At 36.7% G+C, this 24,544-nt stretch overlaps 1 protein-coding gene across 1 annotated transcript; it reads left to right on the top strand.

Moving 5' to 3' along the window:
- Positions 1-284: 284 nt before the first annotated feature.
- LOC113066797 (fatty acid 2-hydroxylase-like) lies at positions 285-24,304 on the top strand. The gene is made up of 7 exons (XM_026238834.1): positions 285-566; positions 18,442-18,546; positions 21,052-21,194; positions 21,313-21,413; positions 21,879-22,051; positions 22,166-22,418; positions 23,035-24,304. Exons 1-7 carry the CDS (start codon positions 285-287, stop codon positions 23,100-23,102), a joined length of 1,125 nt encoding a protein of 374 aa, XP_026094619.1. The 3' UTR covers positions 23,103-24,304.
- The last annotated feature ends 240 nt before the right edge of the window (positions 24,305-24,544 follow it).

Raw genomic sequence — 24,544 nt, 5'->3', positions numbered from 1 at the left:
TAAAACTCAAAATGAGCTTTTTGTGTGAATTATAAACTAGAAAAACGACACAAACACAGCATGTACATATTTTTGCACGCTCAACAGGTGCTCGGATCAGCAGTGACTACGTCATGAATTATTCATGAGATGCATAATGAGCAGGCTGGTATGAACTGTGCTCGGGCTCGAAGTCGAAAGTCAGTAGTTGTAGTCCACGAGCGCTGGAGAAAGTCAGTGGGGGTCCCACCTGCGAGCCTACCCTTCTCTATTCGCCTTGTGGACACCCCTAAATTAATAATAAAATGTCGCCTTTGGTGTCCCCTCGCTTTTTTTCCGAAAAGGAGGTATCCAAACATTGCACCAAGGATTCGTGCTGGGTGTTGTTAGGGACGCGCGTCTACGATGTGACGGGGTTCCTCCGGATGCACCCGGGCGGAGAGGCGCTCATCCTCCGCCGCTCTGGCAAGGACGTCAGCCGGGAGATCGAAGGACCGCCACACCGGCACTCGGAGAACGCCCGGAGGTGGATGGAGCAGTACTACATTGGTGAACTCGACAAAAACAGCATAGATGAAGATACGGAGGTAATTCCCGAAATAGCAACATAAAGTCACTCAGTTAATCACACGCACTATTTTAAGGAAGTTTACAATAGCCTACGTGAGGTCATATCTTAAGACGTCAATCTTCAGGAACTGTTAGTCCACACAGAGTCAGAAAGTTTTTTAAGAAATAAATTTGGTCCGTAAAGGTTTTAAATAGCTATGTCAGATTCAAGATGAAAATCAAAACCTTCTTCTGAGTTGCATCTTTTTAAGAAATCAGTGGAGTTTGTTCATGATTCGAACTGAATCGATCCGAGCGGTCCTTCAGTCACCGATTCACTGAATCGAGAAATAATAAAGCACTGTAAACAAGCTTGAGACTCAAGTGCATGCTTGCTTTATACGAATCAGACTTTTTTTTTGATGCGTCTGTGTCACGGAAATTAATTTTAGTAGGCTATTATGTAGTAAATGCAAATTATATTGTTCTAAACTCCATATAAAGTTTGACATTTGTCACAGATTCAGCTTCGAAACCCTTTAAAAGATCAATAACTATTGAGAAAAAAGCCTTGAAACATAACACACATACTAAATCTCACCTGGTAAAAATATTGCAAATGTTACATATTTGAAAGAATTAAAGTAGTTGTAATAGTAATGTTATTAAGAAAAATACGTTTTACATTTTGTGTAAAAACTATAATAAAATTAAATCCCAAATTAAATCCCAAGTGTGTTCTGTTACTACTGTAGGTCCTAAAATCTGCTTTCAGTTGGTTTTACTATCATAAGTGATGCAAAAGCAAAGATATTGAGATTCAGATGTGCTAATAAATTTGTATAAAATACATATAGCCTACTATTTTTTTCGAATATAGAACAACATTTAGTTTAACTATAGCACAAGGCATGCTATTGATTTTCAAAGAAAATACATAAATTAATTGAACTTTAAATGCTGTGTTGTTAATGGTTCCCTTAAAAAAAATGCTTTGTTTTATTCACAAAACTATAGTACAAAATGTGTTATTGAAATTTTAAATTGCGAAAAATCTTGCAAAACCTTTTAAAGAGTGCTCATCTGCTTTCCTGGGCCTTTTATTAATAAACTGTATAGCAGATTTGGTCTTTTTATATGAATGTACTTTGTCTAATAGCCTACCTTAAGCATTTTCTTTATAATGGTTTTCTATGGGGGAGAAAAAGCTTAAAGATGTAGTTGATTAGCTTTTTTGAAAGTCTTGATTGTGTTTATGGGGTACAGTGTGTTCATGCGATTAAAAAAAAAAGTGTTCTTTTAACATATTTTACCTTTATTCTGCACCGCTGTTTCGTTTCTTGTCAAAACACTCTGTTGAGTTCCTGATTCCATGAAGCCCCTCCTTCAGAAATCAGATTGGTTAGCTGGCCCAGTGTGTTGTGATTCACTGACCATGTACGTGCATGTTGTCCAGACATGTCATGGCCTGTTACCATTAAGGGTAGCTGCATGTTCCTGGGGGCAGGGTTTATGTAAATATCAGGGTTGGTGATGTCACAAACCCAGGAAGAAGCATGTTGTAGTCCCTACCAGCCTTTTTTGTAGTCCTTAAACAGCGATTTCTTTAAAAGAAAAATATATCCCTTTGCATCGAACTTTGAGCGTTATAACTTTGGAAATATTGTTTATGCTCTAACAGCAACATTACACACTTAACTAAAGTTAAAAGGTGAAATCATAATCAACAACCCTTAAATGTGCACTAGCGCATTGCGTTCATATTCTGGGCTGTTCTGCCTGGCTGTAAATAGAATTTCATTAACAGTAACATTATTAATATTAATAGTGTAGTAATAATACGGAGTATGGTCTTTCAATGTTACTGTTGTAGTATATTAAGCCACATTTAGTTTTTCAGAATGTCCCAAAACAGTGCCTTGAACTAAACACTGACTGCATTTCTTTATACTTGAGTCCAAGTTCAAAATAAAACTCTACGTACCACTCCATTGTGAACGTATGGAGCTGAACCACAGCACTGGTTTTGCAAAAGAATGCAAATATCATTGCGAGGGGATATTGCAAGAGAATGTAAAGATTGTATAAGTAGCAATAATAGGCTATAATAGTAATGACATATTTTGTGAACAGTATAGCTTATTTAAATAGCTTATTATATAAGTGAGCAGTGCTTGTGTGTGTATGTAATAAGAATACAGGGAAACTTTTTGCAGCAAAATAGTTGTCGAATATCCAACATCCAACATCATATGAACTTTATAACGGTGGTTCTAATGAATAAACAAAATAAACTGGGACTCATAAAACTACAATAAACATTATTATTAATACAGCCTATTAAAGAAAAATTAAATTATAAGTAATATGTGCTACATACTTTCTATATGCACATTTTAGAACAAATCACGAGCCACGCCGTTATATCACACATTATGACACAAGTCGTCAGGACGTAAAGGAGTCACCGAATTGATTTTTTAAATTAACGATTACCAAACTCGGTTTTCTTATCTCAGTTTTTTACCTGTGCAGGGTTTTTTTTATTAGATTGGAAAACCAATCCATAAGAAACGCATCGATATTTGTGATAGATGTGATATTTGTGCATCGTGCTAGCAAGTAGACAATAATAGATAGATAGATAGATAGATAGATAGATAGATAGATAGATAGATAGATAGATAGATAGATAGAAAGACAGACAGACAGACATGCCTTCTGTCCCTGCTTGCCTCTCCTCTGTGACTCCGCAAGGAAAAAGCCGGGGGGAAGGACCAGGTATCTAACCTTCCAGTTTCAGCTTTATGTATTATTTTCATTTTATTGTTAGCTTTATACATATCTAGTCATATTAACACAACTGCTAGGTATTGTCAGGCTTTTATTGCCATTATGCCTGTGATGAACATTTTGAAATGAGGCATGTACTGACTACAAGCTCAAAGTGCAGAAGAAGGGTGGATATTTTAGAATGTAGAAGGTATAAATGAGTGTGTGTGTGTGTGTGTGTGTGTGACAATCAAACCGGTCTGTCTTGTCTAAGCAGTGGTATATACTCCGGCTTGACCCACAACACACACAGAGTACTGTCAGTAGTCACATGAAAGGGTTAATATACAAAGTATCTTTATGCTATAATTACTTGTCACTTCATGCTTTCATATTAGTTTCTAACTTCATACTTTCATATTAGTTACTGACTGAAATCAAGCTTATTTGCTTGTATCTTGGCCCATTTTAAATATGTACAGTATGTGTATAAAATAAGGGAGTATTAGAAGTTGCATTGTTCTTTGTTGTGAGTTGTGATTGGTTAGAAAACGTGTACACTGAAAAACAAAATTAGTATGCGTTCCAATTTGAATTTCTGCATTTTACTTCAAGGCTTTGAGTCAGCCGTCCTGAAGCAAGACATCTCTCAGCAGCTATGATTGCAATGTAAACAGTCTGATCCTTTAACAGTGTGACGACTTGAATCTCCACCACTCAACACAAGAGCTTGGCCTGAGACATTGCTAATCTATATTTCCACATAGTTTCACAAGCACATTTTAACATCCTCAGGTGATAAATACTGCTGTAGTAAAAAGTATTGTATTATTATTTTTTAATGAGTCATAATGATTTCAAATTTCAAACTTATAATTTTCTTTTATAAAGTTGATGTTTAATTATTTAATATATTTAATTCAATGCAAAATTTCTACTACATTTCTCTCAAAGATTAAATGTGTATTTTTGTAATGGTTATTTGTAATTTTTAGACCTTTGATATCTGACATCAGAGTATGTTATACAAATTTAAATATAAAATTACCATTAGTTATTGATTTATTTTTAGCAAATGTTTTTCTTTCAGTCCCAGTTCTTTCAGTGCGTAAGATATTTAATAGCAAAATATCAAAAATAGAAGCAAATTTTAGAAACAAGGATTTTTTACAAGGAATATTTACTCATATATTTAAGATAAAAAAAAATCTGTTTTAACAACATTTTCAACAAAACAACTCTTTTCAACATTGATAATAATCAGAAATGTTTCTTGAGCAGCCAATCAGAATATTAGAGTGATTTCTGAAGGATCATGTGACACTGAAGAATGGAGTTATGATGCTGAAAATTCAGCTTTGCATGACAGGAATAAATTGTATTTGAAAATATATTCAAATGGAAATCAGTCATTTTAAATGGTAAAAATAGTTCACAATATATATTTTTTTTACTGTCACATAAATTCAGCCTGGATAAGACATAACAAAAAATAAATAAATAAAAAGAAAGCCCTGTGCATTTCCACATCACGTTTGAATCATTACATACTCATTGATTGATCTTCATGGTAGAGCATCTTAAATGTTAAAGATTTTTCAAAGAGAAGATAACCCTAAACCAGCACAATCTTCAAAAGGTCAGTAAAATTGTATTATGTTTATCATTTTTTATTACATACTCATTTACAAACAAGATCCTTCCTGAGAACGTAAGTCCATTGATTTCTGTTTGTTCTGAAAAAATCTGGCTAGACCTGCTATAAACTTATGGTCGAAAGTATTTGTAGTATTAATGGTTATGACATTGCAAGGACAAACTCAAAAGGCCTTAGTCAGGCAGCAAAAACAAATGATCAAGAAATCTGGGGGATCATCTGTCCCTCTTTCTTATTGATCGCTCGTGAAACCAGCTGGACCTGTTGACAAGGTGCGAGGGCTGTAGTCCATCTACTCGCATCTAGTGAGGGTATTACAAGACAACGACTTGTTATGGGTGTGTTGACAAAATGGGATCAGGCGGTTCCACTTCTTGAACAAGCATGAATTTGAAAGAGGAGAACGAGATAAATGGCTGACTGAAGTGATGCATGAATGTTTAGGTAAACACCTGTTAGGGTTATGGATATATTGATTGTTCTTTATGAAACAACTGGCCTTGTGGCTGTTAGTTTCCTTGTAACTAGAATGGAAAGATCGTAATGCTCAGTATTGTAAAGCATGGCAGCACGTCAGTTCATAACTCTGTACAGAGGTGAAAGAACAAAGGCTTCTTTAGCACCTTTATTTACATCACTCAGATGTTTTTGCAGCATGTAGTGGTGCCATCTCAAGTAACACCCACATTCCCACTCCCAAATGCTCTGACACATGCACATCTGAATGTATGACTTCAGATTGGATATTGGATATTTCAATATTATATTGATTATATTTGATATTTTGTCTGAATATATTACAAATGAAATAATAAAATCAATTATTAAAAATGCTAAACATAAATTTAGGCATCACAACATTATATTGTACGGTGTGAAAAAAATGCATATTCATTTTGAGGTTAGCTAAAGATAACATTTAACAGTATTAAAACAGTATGTTTAAGACTAAATAAGTTCTAGAGAATGGAAAAGGTTTTAAAATGTAAATGTGCATGCTTCTTTCTTTTATTTTTTACAATTAAATATCCAAAATAAAAATTTGATACAGTAAATGAAATTGATCTAATATTGGCTTATGCTACCAATTATTGGCCAATTCAACTGATGTCACTAAGGCCTCTTATGTTTCATCCAACCACCTGCTGTATTTTCCGGCTAGTTTTCCTCCGTGATTGACCACAAACTCTGGTCTGAAATTGTTCCATTTAATATATTTAAAAATATGTCTCAATACAAAACATATTAATATAATAGAAATACAATTTTAGGCTGTATTTTTTCTAGTCCATTGGAAACATTTGGTAAACATCTCACCAAGTCAGTTTGAATTGGTTTAGTTGCCAGTTAATTTTTAATAAGAACGTGTAAGGCAGAGGCATTGATCTCTGGAATGCATTCTCTCTGCGGATATTATCTAATTTCTCCTTCAATAGCCTTTTTGTTTTCCATGGCTTCAGCCACAAAGTAGCATGCCATGCCAACCCTCACCAAGGGCCACTTGGTTGTGAATGCTCAATAAAGTTAAAATTCACTGAAATTCCTTTCATAACATTGTCTCATGTTCGTGATGAAACCTCATACTGAATCAGTTTAGTTAATGCTATAATCTAAGTATGCCTATAACCACAAGACTATAGGATGAACAGGTATCCTCTGGTGGGAGAAGTGTTTACTACCGGCTGCTATGCTGACAGAGACGACCGCAGTACTTAGTTCTCCAGTGTCATCAAACCTTTTCGCTTTGTAACACCCCATTGTCTTTCCCCAAGGAGACTGTGTTAGACTGGTGAATTACACCTTGGGAACACAAGGCATTTGGGAGCCAAAGGTATGATTGTACAAGATGCTTAAAAGTTCCCACTGATGGATTATAATGTAGGTCACTGATAGATTATATGCAGATGGTTCGGCCAACATCGGTCCCTAAGGTAACTAAGATTTGCTCGCTCATTAATTGCATCAAGCTACTGGACGGTCCCCAGGAGAGGAGCATGCTACAAAACTCATATGAGCCTGGCGTCACAGGAGACACTTGTTGCCATGGCTCTGGATGGAACCCTGGGACCCGGAAAAGCTCTCAATGGTTAATGTAGCAAAATGCACAATATGGCTAAGGTTGGTTTTAAGGACCAACCAATTATTTTCCATAACGTAAAAGAGGAAAATGTACTCCGATAGGAAACTCTTGCACCGTTGCTTGACTGTGTCAGATTTCACACTGACACTCCCATGAGTCACACACATGGTTTCGATGCAACCAATTGAACTGCTTATAATACAATGCATAGAGAATCATTGTGCGAACTGAATGAGTGCGATTCTTATAAATCCTATCCGATTTGTGGCTTCGCAAAGTAAAAGGGTGTATTGTTTCCAAGCAGACACCATAGAAGTTCAGCAAGGCCAACCTACACATTGATTATGTTGTTGTATGTAACATTGTAATTTTTTAATCATATGAATCACCTGTATCTTCATCCGTATGACGATCTTCTGTTTGAACTCCATTGCATCTGCTAGATCTCAGCTTGAAATCAAAACAGTGTGTCAGAAAGGCTCTCAAAGATACTTGGCAAAACAAGTTTAACCAGAGAAGGTTATATTTAAAACAATCAGGTGGTGTCTTTCTTAGAACTCAAATGATCTTTTGTGAAGTCTCATTATGACTTGGGTGCTTTTGTAACTTTGGTATTTGAAAGGTGGTTGACAGTGCGCTGATTCAGTTTTGAACAGTTTCGGCCAGTAGAGAAGAACCTGGATTGGTCAGCTTGTCAAAGTCTTCAAAAGAGATACAAATGGAGGAGACACGTCAAAATGGGAAAACTGTGTCCAGTATGATGTGTGTTACCCCTGTCCCCTATGTTTTCAAATGCATGTGTCACTGCCTTTCAGATTTTACAGAGCTCTTCTTATCTCAAAAGATACCTGCATCAGAAAGTTTTTTATTGTAGAGAACCTGAAGCTGAGATGTTCCTCTTTGATGGAGAAGTTGACCCTTGTTTGCCTGCTTGGGGAATATTTGATGAGGATTAAACTTTAAACTACAGGCATGCATCACTATACCACATTTACAGTAGTCACTGGTATCAGAATTTCTCATTTTTGAAACCGATATCACAGAATGTGAATGAACACATTTGTGTATTATCAATATTAATGTAATATGAACAGATTGAGAATGAAGTGACAAATGCTTTTGAAGATTTTCAAAAATATTTAAATATAAATATTTTTTATTTTTGTATAATAAAATATTACAAACTAATTGCAGGCATTAGATACAAATTAGGTAAACGGTCATATTTTTTTGGTGTTGTTTCTAAACATTACCGAAACTGTGGAAAAGAGTGGTATTGTTACACCTTTTTATCAATTAACTTTGTACCAAAGTCCCAGTATTTTGACATTCATAAAGGCTTGACCGAACTCAAAATCACACAAATAATCTCAAAATGGGAAAAAAAAGGTTTTGTTTTTTACCCTTTGCACTATGCAACTTTTACTGGTTTAAAATTAAATTTATTCTTAGATTAGAATTGAAATTGATAGGTTTCATGTCATATCATGCTGAAAATTCACAACAACCTTTGTCTGACTATACACACTTGCCCAGATATCTAATCTGTCTCAAATCTGCAAACCACAAGATAATGAAACTGCTCATTGATGTTAAATTTGGCTTGACGATTGAGGAAAGGAATGAAGGAAAAGAGAAAAAGAGCGAGAAAATGCTTCGGAGGACTCCAAGTATCTGGCCCAGCAGGTTCCACCAGTTCTCTGGCTGATGCAGTTTACCAACCAACAACATCCCTGTTTATGGTAATGGTGAATGGAAATCAACCCTGCCTACCACTTTAAATTCCAGAACAACAGGTCTGAGATCAGTTTCGGCACGAGTCATGAGCAAAGTAAAGCAAAAACAAAACAAAAAACAGCTGTGGAACGATGATTAAGAGGAGAGCATTAAGAAAGAGGCATTGATTTGAATGCAATGCTTAAGTTACAGATAACTCATTCAAAACATTAAAGGAATATTCTGTGTTTATGACATTACATGTTAAGCTGCGGTTAACAGCATTTGTGCCATATTGTTGATCGTCATAACAAAAAACTTACAATATAGTAGTAAATCCAGAAGATTACTTTAGTTCAAATAATGCATAAGTAAGTAAACTCAGGTTTGCCTTTAAAGAAAAAAAAAAAAGGAGAGACAAGTCAAAATAATTTTTTCAACCACATGGCAGAACTGGAAAACAGAGCACCAACAAGGACACACTTGTCAGTTAATGTTCAAGAGTGACACACAACAAACAGGCTTGTTATTTAACATGCATGCAGAAAGATGGTTCATAATCTTAGAACAGTGATGCATTCAGCAACCTTCCCTCAGTACATTTGCGTTAACATACTTTTGCTTAGTCATTTACATATGTTGAACAAGAAGCCACATTCTAAAAAAATGCTGGGTTATTTTTTCTACCCAACTGCTGGTTTGAGCTTGTTGGGTCATATGTTGGGTTGTTTTTCCAGTGCTGGGTAGATTTAGTCACCCAGCCATTGAATTAGTGGCTGGGTCAATCTCACTGACCACTGGAACGATACACCCCTCCCCCTCCCTCTGACAAAACAACCTTACTTCAACCCAGCTGTTGAGTTACAGGCAGAGTGTGGGCTTTTGTGTCCTCAGGAAAGAGTGCTTCTCAGTGCCGCCGAACTGGTGCACTTCTTCAGTGAAATAAAGATTTGTATAAGTTTTATTTAATCTTTAATATCTTAACTGTGCTGTAAATCTTATTATTTTATGCAACACAACATACAGGGATGAGATGTCAGTCAGCGAAATGCGTCTGCAACTGTTGTTGCGCATGATGAAAACCCCTACCCAACGCATCCTGCCTTGCATAACATAAATAGATTTATTTGTTAAAATACTGCATTTTATTTATTTGGATGTTAGAATATGTTATTTAATCTCAGTATTGTTTGTTTATGGGTAGGTTATGAAGTCAGTTATGGCATGTTTCAGTAATGAGTGAAATGCGAGCCAGCAGTCTGAGGTTCACAGTTCCCCCACAGAACAGCAACCCATCACCAGCTCAGATTTCAGCGACACACCGGCACTAGAATCAGCACTATTTTGCTGAAAAGGGATTACAAAGAACGGTTGAATACACTTGAATTAAAATATTAATTTTAATTATTTTTTTTTTTTAAATTCTTGTTAAACAAGTTTAAATGTAACATTGTAAACTTTATTCACCCAAATAAGTTCAATTTGTCTTATATTTTACTATAAAACATTTAACCCAACCAGCTGGGTCAAAATAACCCAGCATGTGTTCTGTCCAACATTTACCCAGCACTGGGTTGCCAAAACCCCCCAGCATTGGTAGTTTTTAACCCAGCATTTTTTATAGTGCAGTCTTTTTTGCTTGTATTAGATGACTCTCCCATGCTTGCCCACATTGCGAATTGCTTCTCTTAACCGTGCTTGACATTTGGGGGGAAGTCGTGGTCTAGTGGTTAAAGAGTTTGACTACTATGCTAGGGATGTGGGTTTGAATCTTGGGCCGGCAATACCATGACTGAGGTGCCCTTGAGCAAGGCACCGAACCCCCAACTGCTCCCTGGGCGCCGCAGCATAAATGGTTGCCCACTGCTCCAGGTGTGTGTTCATGGTTTGTGTGTGTGCACTTTGGATGGGCTAAATGCAGAGCACAAATTCTGAGTTGGGTCACCATACTTGGGTGAATGTCATGTCACTCACTAATAAAACCTAAACATCCTACATGGAGAATAAGAAAATCCTTCTACAGTTTTTACAACTAGTGTGTTTAGAGAGATATGTGGATTTGGGAATTGGACAGGTGGAGGAGGGATGTCTGCCTGCGAATTTCCATAAGTGTTGCTCTGAATAACACAAGCCAAATGTTTTACATCTGCCCCAAATCAGTGCCACCATGGCTGATGTTTCCGACAGCTTGGAGCAGTCCATCAGTTGCTGCCTCTTATCAGGATCAGTCTGTCCAATTGTGTATCCTGGCACCCATTGGATAATGGTTAATTATTGACTTGGAAGAACCCTCATGGGTCATGTAACCCTCTTGCACCTACCATTGTTGAAATAGTCGAGTTAATGCCGCATAGTTTTTTTTATTTAGCATCATTTTTGATTCCAAAGAACCACTGACTTTATCACTCATTTTGTAAGAACTTCTAGAATGATGCCTGATAACGTTTCATCAAGATTCTTCAGGGATCCAGTTTGATGATTTGTGTTTGATGACCAGCTGAGATGAATGAATGATTCTTAAGTTTTTTTTGTTTTTTTGTTTTGTTTTGCAGATCAACAATCAATCTAAATCAGGGTTGTTTAATCCTGCTTCAGAAGGGCCAATAGTTTAGCTCCAGTCTGCCACAGCACACTTGCATGGAACTTCTTAGTAATTCTGATACCTGAGGTGTTCTTAATTTAGGTTGGAGCTAAACTCTGCAGGTCATTGCCACTGGCCTACATAGACCCCAATAATATAAGTCAGCTGTTCTCAATTCCAGTCCTTGTGCCCCACTGCTCTGCATATTTTGCACATCTCTCTTTGTTAACACACCTGATTCAGATAATCAGCTCATTGGAAAGAAGCTCCATTCATGAACTGTGTTCCCATTGTTCATTGTTTAAGTTTACCTTACTTCGGAACATTCCTTCACTGATTTGTGCTGCGCAGCGTCTTTACACATGGACAACTGTGACATCATATACCTCTGTAAATAAATACAATTTAAATTAATTTCTCGCACACTTCAATGCACTTTGATTGGAACATATACGTTTGCTTCGAACTGGAATCATGGCGGAATATCCTGTGATGTCCACTTCGCAGGGCACTTACTTTCGAATAGAACAAACATCTGAAGCGCTAAAATGAAATGTGAAGAGCAGTGGGGCGCGAGGACTGATATACCACTGATATAAGTCAATTACCATAGTACTTTTACCCTACTGGAAACCCCTTTTCGGCAAGACCACATGCTTGGCCAGCCAATGATACTTAAAGGTACAGGTTGTAGGACCTGCCATGAGTATGGAATGATGGGATTTGTTGTCTTCTACCCAACCGCTGATGGCCATCAATCAGATGGAAAGATAAATCATTGATTTAACGGATGAGGTAAAGTTTTATAAATGTTGTGTTTGATATCATAATTTTCAAACGCGAGTTCAACGATTTGCGCAAGTAGATTACATACAAAATCAATGCAAAGATGCGATCAGACTATGGATCAGACGCGTCCTCGCATCTAGAGACGCGATGCCCCACATTTCGCGTGTATGTCCCATAACACTAATCTTGTTGATCGTTATAATCGCATACGTTTTCTGTAAAGATACGAATCAAAACAACTCACCTGTCGATTGAAACAAGCGAGACTGGCATCTCTTTCTAGTTGAAGTTTGTCGCGAAGCTCTCTCCATCTCTCCAAAATGCTACACTGATATTAATCCTCACTCTTTCTCTCCTCTTGTCCCAAACTCTTCTTGGGTCGTTTGATTGGCCTGTACGCTTACGTTTATGGGAGCTGTTCTTGTCGACAGAACCAGCGGCAGACGGTCATCCATAAATAAGTAACACAATCCACCATAAAACGTGCAAGAAAAAGTAAATAAGGATCTACTTCAAGCAAACTAGTGGTTTGCTGGACGCTAGACACTACTTCCGCATTTGTCCACGACAATGTTGTCATGTGCTTTCTACGTCAGCAAAGACGGTAACAAAGGGTAACTAACGTCATCGACAGGCGACTGCACTGCCCGTGTCACTGTTTAGAATGGGAATTTTCTCATGATTTACAAGTAGTTGAAAACATTAGAGGCATTGTTAGTAATCAGCTGGACAAAATATATAACACCAGCCTAGTGGTTTTTGGTATTTTAATGCAAATATCTTATAAATTGTACCTTTAAACAAACATCTCGTTCTACAAACATTAGATAAGCAATGGCTTGGTTGGAAATATCCAAACTACTATCTGTGCTTGCATAAAAGATGACCAAATATGCTCTCTTTCTGCACCTTTGTTAATGCTGAACTGATTTTGAATGTCTGCATTTTGTTCATGTTCTCTTACCAAGAACAATAGGGATGTGTTTTCCACTAGTTGGTATGTGGCTGCAATTGTTCCCACATCTTTATCTGGGGAATGTGGTGGGTTTGAGCAAATTGTGAAGAGCACTGCCCACCATCACCATCAACTGAGTTAAGCTAATTAGGGTTCTGTTAGGCCTTTTGAGTGTATGTGTCCGAGGCTATCAACCCCCAACTGTACACTTATCGCCACCCCAACACCATTCGACACACTGCCAGCTCTGTTTGGATTGTACCAGCCTGAGCTCTCTTGCTCTGTCCTCCATGCTTTTGTTCTCACATTTCTTTCTGTATGTATGTGTGTCCCTGTTATTCAGTTTCCCAGAACCTCTACAGTGCTGGCCTCCTTCTTGCCCTCATCTTACCAAACACAAACGTTCTGCATTTCGCCACTGTAAATCTCGTTGATGACTATTACCAACACAAAATCTATCAGGATCTGCCTGCTTCCCTGGAATCCAGATGGCCTGATGTATCTGGATTAATTGTCTTTAAAAGAAATCATGCTCCAAGGTCTGCCAAGTCCAAATTTAGGGTATCCTGACTACCGCAATGGGATAACCCTGAACACTTTTCACACCTTGTTCATTCAATATTATTTACATCTCTATGTAAACTACACTGACACTTGATTTTTTGTCTGCCAGCGCAGCTGTCGTAGCTTTAGTCTAATAGATATTTGCATACCGCACTGGAAAATGATGTCGTCTAGGTGTAATGACTTGTGGCTGTATTTTCATACATTCCACTCTGTTGGACTTCATGCAGAGCTTCACTCCTAATCACACCGTGCTTTTTGCTGAATGCTAAAAATTTTTTTTTTCTCTCACACCAATAAGGAACATGCTGTACATTTGTGCTTTCTAGACTTTCTAGACCACAATAAAGGATTACTATTCTCGTCCAGATTTACTTTATTCTCTCAATGGCCACTGAGAACAATTGGAAAGCCTCTCTTCTGTAAATAAGCATCCTTTTACAAGGTTAAATGATTTAATGTGGTATGGTACAGAGAGACATAAGATCATGTATGCTTGATTTGATTGCATATTTGTTTAGGTTTAATTAACTGTAAAGGAATATAACAAAGGCATAGACCACAAAAATGGAAATGAAATGGAAATAGTAAGTGGGTTAGTTTTGCGGTGAATTATTATTTTTTGTTGTTTTTTTTTCTTTTAAAATTTCCATTGTGAGGGGAGTCTTCGTGTTATGGTTTTGTGGTACACATAAAGTGGTCTGACTAAATATGTCCTCCACTGTCTCTTAGGACAACAATACATCTCTGTGGCTATGTGACCTAAATTAGGTTGAACAAATCTACTGACTGTGGATCATTCGAAAAACATTTCCAGGTACATGAACTTAACCACAAGCCATATTCACACGATTAGACACAATCTAACATTCTGTCCAGTTAAACTTTATGATCTTCATGCTTGCTCAGTGAAAACTGTGAAGCTTACAATTCATTCATTCACCGCTGCATACAATGAACTAACAAGTAAAATATAAAAAATATATATTTTTCAATGTTTATAAAATAAAGCACTTTCCCTAAAGTTCATATACATTTCAACCTAAGATTATGATGTTGAGTGAAATAATACAAGTACACGGATATGTCCAATAGCAACCTTATCATTGGAAGCAGAGTTTCGTAGAATGAGGTTTAATATCTAGACACAATCTTTCCTTCACAGTTCTGTTGTGCTCAAACTCGAACTCTGAAAGACCCCCAAAAAGCCGCCTGAATTACGGGACGATTAAACCTTAACCAACTCTGCAGCTACTGTCTCTTTGGAAGATTTGCAACTTGTTATAACTATATTCCCAGTCTCTTATGTTTGTAACTAGACTCCAATTGGCCTTACCCTTCCCAAGCTTTTCCAGTTTCCAACTAATTTCCTTTCTTTTAATCCTGATATAACTGCACATTATTTTGCCTTACTTTAAAGGACTTTTGTACTTTACTAAACTGCATCTCGCCGTGCTTTTCCTAAAGACTTCTTCACCTGATTTTCCTAAGCTTTTAGGCTGTAGGCATCCATCGCAAGAAGCTCCCAAAGCTGGCCAAATAACCTTCCAAGTGAAAACACATGACTGAACGGTCACGTCTCATATCACTAGCCAGTTCACACTTCAGCACCTTTGTTCACCTCAACGAAAGGGCAGAACACATCTTGGATCACATTTGCTGCATGCACACACACACACACACACACACACACACACACACACACTACAAGACTATTTCTGAGTCATGGAGTTTATCAAGACTAGATAGTATTTTCATTTTATCTGTTTCTAGGTTTGGTACTTGGCTGCGAATTGTTCACTTGAAAGCATGTAATCAAGATGTCAACATGCGAGTACATGTCAGATTGAACCTCTGCTGTTTAATCTGTTCTTTATTGTGCGAAAGGCCTGTCGTGCAGGTTTTCAGTGACTGCAGTGTTCTGAAAGTGACTGTATCTATAACGACAACTGTTTGTTTCTAGATGCAATCCCTTTTGTTTTGTCCTAGGCTCTAGTTTTGTGTTAATTCGTGTGTGCATTTGTGCTCGTGAGTGAATTGTTTCTTCAGGGTGTTAAAAATTCACCTAAAATGGGATTTTAGATATTTGCATTCTCCAGGTCTGTTGAATTAGTGTCACTAACAACCAATGAAGTTGACTCTTTTAAGTGTTAATTCCCCTATCCTCTTTCTGATCTTGGTTTGTGTGTATTTCTAAGCTAATGATTGGTGTGACTCATTGTAAACAGTGAAACACCCCAAAAGTCACGTAGGTATAGTGCGTGCTAGGTGCAAAACATCGAAATGACCACTCGATGTGGTGCTATATTTCCTTTTTTTATAAATTGTTGAATGTGTTATTTAAATTATTGTAAGTCAAACGTTACAGTGGATGTTATCTTGAGTGTGCCGATAACACGGACCGACTCTGAGTAAGCTTTAGCTGATGTCAGTGTCAACAAAAGTGCACCGAAAGATGGGTTTGCATTTGTGTATGATGTTTGGAATATCTGGCCAGGCTCGTTTGCTTTTTAAAGGTCTGATCCGTTCACCACAAAACGAATATGGCTTAGTTTGTTGCAGTTTTTATCGTTTCTTACAGAATTATGTTTTTGTAGTCCCCTATCAATTCACTTCGAATTTATTTGATCAATGGTGAGCATAAGAGACTTATTTCAATGTATAGAAATACATGACATACATGATATATTATTTAGCTATTTTTCAAGTTTATTAGTTATAGTGAAGGGTGGAAGGGGTCCTACTATAATAAATTCTATTTCATTGTATCTAACTGATTCAGTGGAAGTGGTGCAGGAAAAATTATGATTTTGTAAGTGATACGCAGAAACAGATTATGGGAAGTGGGTAAAAGACTCAATGAGAGAAAAAGAGAAGGAACACAATGAAAAAAACAAGATGGAGCATGTGGTCAGGTTACCAATAGTTGCTTGGTCTTCAGCAAAACCCAAACTGAAGCTCATGTAAACTATTTACACACTCACTTATTGACGATTCTGTTCTAATACAAATATCATTACTTGCATTAGCACATTAAATGTTAATATTCTTTTAACTGCACCAGTTCACTTGATGTTTTGTACAGTGGAAATAGCCAGATGACATTGCAAGACAAGACTACCAATAAAATAAACATATATGCACTGGGGGAAAAAAAGTTGTCAAGCACATGAAATGACACGATCATTCTATCAAAGTTCCCGCCCCTTTAAAAAGTGACATCATTGATGGAGATTTTCCAGACCACAGTTTTTTCTTTTTAAAACACAAGTGGTTTTCCCATGTGTAGTTGACACTCATTGATGATATTTCATAAGAATTCATAAGAGTGAATTATTATACGTATATTCACAAGAGTGCGACTTACGAAAATGTCACTAGGTAGCGTTTTATAAAAGAACGCAAGAAATCAAGTGAAGTCAAGCCACCTTTATTTATATAGCACTTTATACAATACTGGTTGTGTCAAAGCGGCATTACAGAGTCAAACAGGAAAATTGTTTTTCAATGGTGCAAGAAGAAAATAACAGTGTAATCTTTCAGCTAAAGTCAGTTCATGTATGATTCAGTGATCTGAAATGGAAGAAATGGGAAATCTACAGACCGTTATGCATGTCTTTAATGTATGTTTGAATTTTGTTGAAATGTATTGTACTGAAATTGCATGCAGGTCTGGATACAATTGCATAAATCTCATTCAAAACCATGTTAACCTCTAAGTTTGCGCTGTTTAAATAACTCAGGGGCCTCAGGCATGCGTAAACATCAACCATACAACCGTCATCCTGTAACTTGTTAAGGTTCTTCTGACACTGTTCTGTGGCAGAGTGTATGGAAGTGTGAAGGGAGCCAGGGTTAATCACCTCTTTAACTTTAGAATGGTATGGTTTAATTCTTACCTTTCACACCTTACTAGCCATCTGTGAAGGGTGTGTTTGAGTGTGAGTGTGATCCTATGGAGAAAAGAGAACCACTTCCGTCCTGCGGGATGAGGGATGACGTAATGTGTGCAGTGATGTGTGTATCATGTGAATAAGGCGTTGTGTACTTTGTGTGGTGGTATGATGATGATGATGAGGCTAGGTGTAGCTTATTTGTCATTTATGATCACAATTGTCTGCACCATATTGTTGGAATTTCTATTGTTAGATTTGATTGATTTTATTGAAAGTATTTAGTGCTTTGTTTTTGTTAGGATTTATTTGATTGATTTAGGTTTTTGTACAACAGCTGATCTGACTTTACAGAACTTCATTTTTTCGGCTTTATCCAGAAATATTTTAGAATGTTGATGTTGATATTTGTTTAATTGAGCGCACATTTACATTTTTGGTATATTTGTTGACAAATTAAATGGCTTTAAGTATTTCTATGTAAATATTGCGAGTTTTTCAAATACTTATTCAAGTGAAATATCAGTAATAATGATCAAATTTAATAAGAGTAGGTTACATATTATTAACATTACAAATCTACTAAATTTTTTCCTAATTAAAATACATTTCAATACTTTTTTACATAAAAAAAAAAGAAAAAAAGATGGCTTTAAATGGTTTTTTTTTACACAAAGCAGGTCACCTCATGTTAGGGTCACATGACCAGTCAGATGTTATTTACTGCAGCTCGGTATTTCCTCATGATGTCATACAGATTCATATCTCAAATCAGGCCATGGATCAAATATACAAACAAATTCATAACAAATGCTGACACACACTGAACACGGATGAATGTCATCTCATCAAATATGATCATGAGGATCAAGTTTTTTCTGAACCGTTCCTGTTCTTCTCTCCTAGACTCTGAGACGGAGGAAAAGGATCCCTGAAAGCACCACAGAAGAAGAAGAAGAAGAAGAAGAAATTTCGGCCGTCAATAAGTGCAGCAAAGTCGATGAAGAGACGGTATGCGAAAGTAAAACACACTGATGTTACAGACATATTCCTTATTAAAATAAAAGCTGGAAGTTAAGTCACAAAAAATGCTTTCTCCCGGTTTGTCAAACAAATACAATTATTATTACAATCATACAAAGACTGCACGATAGACTTCCGTTTCAAGTGCATTTCTGAGCATGTTTCTTTGGCACAAATAAGGATGAGACGGGATGTTAGATTAGCCATCTATCTGATTAGTGAGGTCAACTAGCTTATCTAGCGTTTTAGTTGTAGCTAAGTTAATATTTTGCACTGTAGTGCTACACGTCCTGTGTGAATTGTGAAAAGGCCCATGAGAAACGCATCTGATCGATGTGCGATAGACCTAACGATAAACCAGTTTAAATGTATATTATTTCCTGAAGACATTACGAAAACATAGTTTTACACATTCATAGGCTTAAAATGGCTTTTTCTGTGGTAATCAACAACATGCCACAGATGCTGATGATTGAGCTGAGTTTGCATTTAACCCAGAACAGCCATTTAATCGCTGTATCGCACATTCAACACTTTGTTTGACATCTGGAAGTGAAGCTTTAGTTCATATGACAGGAAACCACAAGCAACCATTCCTCTTTTTGCTTGAATTGACAGCGAAACACAGAGAGCAGGTGACTTTCTGTTGCTCTGTCTTTCTTGCACAGCGATTCTCTTTTAAGACTTATTTCCTTAAGACTTCATTTTCTCGTGGTTGAATGATGCCAAAAGCTGGATGAAGCGAAAATAGTTTAGTGCTTTCCTGAGACTGAAAAGATATGCGAGAAATGCTTGTGTATACACTCCTCTCACTCTCTTTGTGCGTGTGAATGTCCCGTGTCCTCTATCAGAGGCATACAAGTCTTTCACAAGCATCGATTGTTTTGGGAATTTGACAGATGGGGTCATTGATTTAGAGAACACTGACCCCGAGCCGCGCTGTACCATTCATTACCACTTCTAGTAATAAATATGTGCATGCGTGGAGTCGGAGAAGTGTTTCCTTATTTACTAGTAATTTAGAAAAGAAAAAAAGAAATTTGACTTAGCTTAAAGAAAGAGAATTAATAAATATGTATTTATAAACGAGGAAGTCAGAATGAAGTTATTTTTAATATGTAGAAATTATTATTAAATTCTTAATATAAAATTTGTAATAATGCATTATTACTTCACGTTTATTTAGAAAATGTTTTACTTTTTTTAAAATATAATTTTCCATTATATATGACAGAATTTGTAAATTAATATATATTTGTTAAAATATTTAATATTTGTTAAAAGTATTTTGTGTGTATAAATATATTTAAAATAAAAATAATATTATATTTTATTATAACTATATAAATTATAATAATTATTCTATTAAAAAAATAAAAAAATGTACAGTAAAAATATGGCCCACCCACTTTTCATATTTAGATTTGCTTGTGAATTGTTCTAACTCTGTCATTCTTACTCTGTGTTACACATAACATCATAACATAACCTGTGCATCAGGCTTAGGCATAACAACCAACACCGTAATAAACGACGTAATGAAACTCGTAAGCCAGTCCAGACCAGATTTCTGGGTACATTAGAGCAGGAATGTGGTCTCGGCACCAGTTTATTGCCGCACTCTCATTCATTCCAGCGTTGCTGTAAAGCGAAAGCCATTCATTCACCCTAACACGTCACTCTATTAATGATGTGACAGACATTTTCTAGAATTTAACCTGAATACATTGTTCTGTCTTCCTCCTCATTCCAGAAAACAAGTCAAGTGGGTGGTTACAGTTAAGCTGTTCTTCGTATTCCATCAAGCAATAATAATTCAAAATAACACTGAATAAATCAGAGCTATAATGATGAAGCTTTTTTTTATTGGCCCACCAGATAATGTAATTGACTTGCAATGTCGTTCAGGCATAATTTGCATAGGCCTACATCGTGACTCTGGAGAGGTGTTAATATGCTTATGATTGTCAGTTTGTGGTTTCATAAATTACACGCACAGAGCCATGCATAGACAGGAGTCTGTTGCCTCAGGTTAAGTCCACCTTGAGGTCAAGGCCTTTTTTATTGTTATACTGCCCCCTAACGGAGAACGTAGGGAAAGGCTAGTGGACGTAGGGAAAGCATCTGGTCAAAGTTTGCACCATAAACAAGGAAGTCAAATGATTTAGCAAACTAACATCATTGATAGCCAACATTCCCGGTGCGCAGTACTTCCTGAACTCGGTTAACTTTTACATAATGGCAGGAAAATGAACAGAATATTTGATAAGATGGAAATTTAACTTACATGACGTCGTTAGTATGAAGTGAATTTTTTGTGTGATTTGTTGAAACAATTAAAAACTAAAAATATACAAGTAATTCAAAATACTTTAATAGCATATAAATAATATTATCGGTTATAGATCATATTTATTAATATTAGAAGTATTATTATAAAAATATTTATTAAATGTAAAATAATAATTAGTTTTTTTTCCGTTGTCCACACAGGATCTGGTAGACTGGAGGAAGCCCCTGGCCTGGCAGGTGGGATACCTCGGAGAGAAATATGACACGTGGGTCCATCAGCCTGTGGACAGACCGATCAGGCTGTTCGAGAACGACTTTTTCGAGGCCAACACAAAGACTTACTGGTAAGAGAAATCACATTACATGATTTCCTGCGTGTGTTTGTTGAGTTAAACATTCTACATAAGTAATAGTGTTGTGTGTGGGGGGTACTTGAGCTTTGTTATGTGTGTGTTTTTGCAGGTACATGGTGCCAATTGTATGGATGCCTTTGGTGATCTATCTGAGCTGGTACTGCTATTCGTTTCTGGCACAAGAGAGGACAAGACTGTTTATTACATCAGGTGTGTGTGAAAAGTGTGTTTTAAGACATTCTTAGTTGATTAACTTAGTTATTTTTACTTTACTAGTATTTATAAACTATTATAGTATTTATGAATATTTTGAATTGCAGCTTTTTAAGAATTGTTTACGGTAGCTTTTTTTATATGTATATATTTTTTTCTACATAGCTTTAATTTAATACAGATTTCTGTTTGTTTTATTTTTAAACCTAATTATTTCAGTTAGTTGCCGAGGCAAAATTTATTATTTAGTTTAAGTTAAGGTTTTTGCATCTGATATTTATTTCATTTTTTTTTTTTTTTACCTTTATTCCAATTACCAAAAACATTTTTAATAGTTTTAGTTAACATTAACAACATGGGCAGAAAAACCCTTCTGAAATAAGTGACACAGTTAAGTAAGTTAATGATCTTAGTGGAGGATCATAGATCGGTGGATTACTATTTTGCAAATTTTCTTTTCAGACTACTCTATTCTGGTCCACAAGTACAGTTTTCCGTTAATTTTCATGCTTGGCATGTTCCTGTGGTCGTTCATGGAGTACTGCATCCATCGCTTCGTCTTCCACATGCGTCCACCCGCCCACAATTATTACCTTATCACACTGCACTTCCTGTTGCATGGTCAGCACCACAAGGTGTGTGTGATTTTGTTCATACTTGAGATTCATGAATAATTAATCGAGAAGATGAATGTACATAATTCATTAGATATTGACGAACTTCTACCTAACTCTTTCCTTACCCCTCAGTCTCCGTTTGACGGCTCTCGTCTGGTGTTTCCCCCGAGTCTGGCCGCCATCGTCATTGGTGCTTTTTACCTGACACTCATGCAGCTGTTCTCTGAGGGTCTGGGGTTGTCCCTGTTCGTCGGGGGTCTGTGTGGATACGTGGTCTACGACATGATCCACTACTACCTGCACTACGGCTCGCCACGGAAGGGCTCCTACTTGTACGGGCTGAAAGCGTACCACGTCAAACACCACTTTGAACACCAAAGGGCAGGTGAGGACATGAGATCGGAGATTCTTTCTTTATTACTTGTATCATTATTTTTAAATATGTATACATTTTAAATAATAATTATTTACTGTGCACTTAGAAAATACATTGTTGTATAGAAAAAAATCATTTAAAGAGTTTATTACTTGGGGTGGGGGGGTGGGGGGGGTTGTTAAATAGTTAAAATAAAACATTGTATTACAATATACAATGTTTACATTTTATAAATAAAAAAGTTCATTTAATGTTAAGTTAATGTTATTAATTCAATTAATATAAAAATCTATTATTTTATTGTTAATATTAAATATATATAATGTAATATTATTGATTGAAATAATAATTAAAAAAAATGTATTTGTATTAAAATTGTGTGTGTGTGTGTATATATATATATATATATATATATATATATATATATATATATATATGTCTGTCTTCAGGGCTATGACATTTAAAAAAGGTTCATATTAAAAAATAATTTAATTTATAAATTGAATATGAAAATATTTTACAAAAATGTTGAATTTTATTTATTCATTAGATTTAACCTGTTGTTTGCACTGTTTTCGTTTTGTCTGCTTTTTAAAGCCTTCTGTTCACTCTGTATTTTTTCCAGGTTTTGGGATCACCACCAGATTCTGGGACCACCCCTTTAAAACAGTCATCCCTGAGCAGACGTTTTAGAAGACCTTTTTTTTTTATGCCACAATGACCAAATCAAAATCCCCCATAAGGCTCTCTCTTTTGCATTCTCCCTTTAGCACTGGGTTAGGTTCAGTGTCAGGACCAGCTATTATTGCCTTAGGTTCACCATCATCATCATCGTCGTCACCCTCAGTTTTTAGACAAGGGGGTGGGGGTGGGGTAGGGGGGCTGGGGGATCCTGAAAAAAAAACAGAATGACAGATTGTCAAGCTTTATAACTATTTATATACTATGTATGAATGTACTGACGAATCAAACGTTGGATGAAATCTGTCTTTTATTAGAAGCACAGCAATATCAAACTCAGTTTTCATGTAAAATAAAGAGATGTTTAGACTGGGGGACGATGTGTGAAGGTGCGAGTGGAAATGAATTCTTAGTCGTAGTGTTAAAAAGCTGAAGGCTAGCAGAAGTAGGTCCTTTCGGTGGCCACGTGTGCTATTGAAAACTCAGGAAAGTCTTTAACTGTTCTCAGTGTTGATGCTGCAGCCGCTTACGGATCATCGCTTTGCCCGAGCCCGAGCTGTCTTTCCGAACTGTGCTCCGCTTGTTTCATTCTGCTCTGGTGGTTTTTCTTTCCTTTCTCATCTCGCCCACTTTCGAGGTGTTTTTTGCCAATCGACTTATTAATATCCTGATCCGGAGGACGTCAAAAGTAGCTGCTCCTCGAGTAATATGTTACATATCCAGTGAGATATTAAGTTATTGAGGACTGAAGCTTGGTTTTGGTTCTCCTGACTAACACATGGAGACATTAAGCACTTTGAGCTCAAGGTGAGGGCGTGAAGCGGGGTGCACGGGCCTCTCCTGCCGGTGAGGGTTGCCAGCTGTCGATATCTGTCATAGGGTGATGGGTCTGTAGAAATCCTCTGTCGTCATCAATGTCGATCTATCCGGCGCAAGCCTTCCATCCGGTGTGACGAACTGTTGCATCTGACCAGGCGTCAGGAGAGCGACAACATCCTCGGCTGATCTCTTAACCATTCTTACGGCAGATTTGTTCACTCGTCCGACACTTTTGTGCTGTTTCCTGCTCGTTTTAACTCCTGCCTTTGTTTTGACTCTGGTTCAATGATGTTGGAATTCTGGGAAATATCCTAGAAAAGCTGTGACCACATGTAACTGTTTCATACAGTCATTATGAGCATAATTAATGCTTAAGACGAAATATACATAATAATATGATATTTAAGTAAAAATTATCTTTGATGTGCCTTAGGGGCATTGCCTACCTTCCTGCTCCTTCCAAGCCAATGAGATTGCATAACTGTTTGGGCGTTTCAGCCAAAGACATGGAAGGACATTTGAATAGAGCTTTTCTTCATACCGTGATTCTGTGGCACAATGAAACTAATAAAATGCAATGGACACTGTAATGATTTTTGATTATTTTGTAACTGTGACACCATCCTGGACAGATC

Source organism: Carassius auratus, chromosome 50 (genome assembly GCF_003368295.1).
Source record: "Carassius auratus strain Wakin chromosome 50, ASM336829v1, whole genome shotgun sequence".
NCBI classification, from domain to species: Eukaryota; Metazoa; Chordata; class Actinopteri; order Cypriniformes; family Cyprinidae; genus Carassius; species Carassius auratus.
The sequence above is the reverse complement of the archived record's forward strand: the minus strand, read 5'-3'. Positions and strand labels throughout refer to the sequence as shown.

What these genes read in the sequence shown, in the direction of transcription:
- LOC113066797 (XM_026238834.1), top strand. Translation starts at nt 285, where the DNA reads ATGTCGCCTTTGGTGTCCCCTCGCTTTTTTTCCGAAAAGGAGGTATCC. An exon ending in AAGACTGTTTATTACATCAG is followed by an intron (nt 21,414 to 21,878) that starts GTGTGTGTGAAA and finishes TTTTCTTTTCAG; the next exon opens with ACTACTCTATTCTGGTCCAC. An exon ending in TGCATGGTCAGCACCACAAG is followed by an intron (nt 22,052 to 22,165) that starts GTGTGTGTGATT and finishes CTTACCCCTCAG; the next exon opens with TCTCCGTTTGACGGCTCTCG.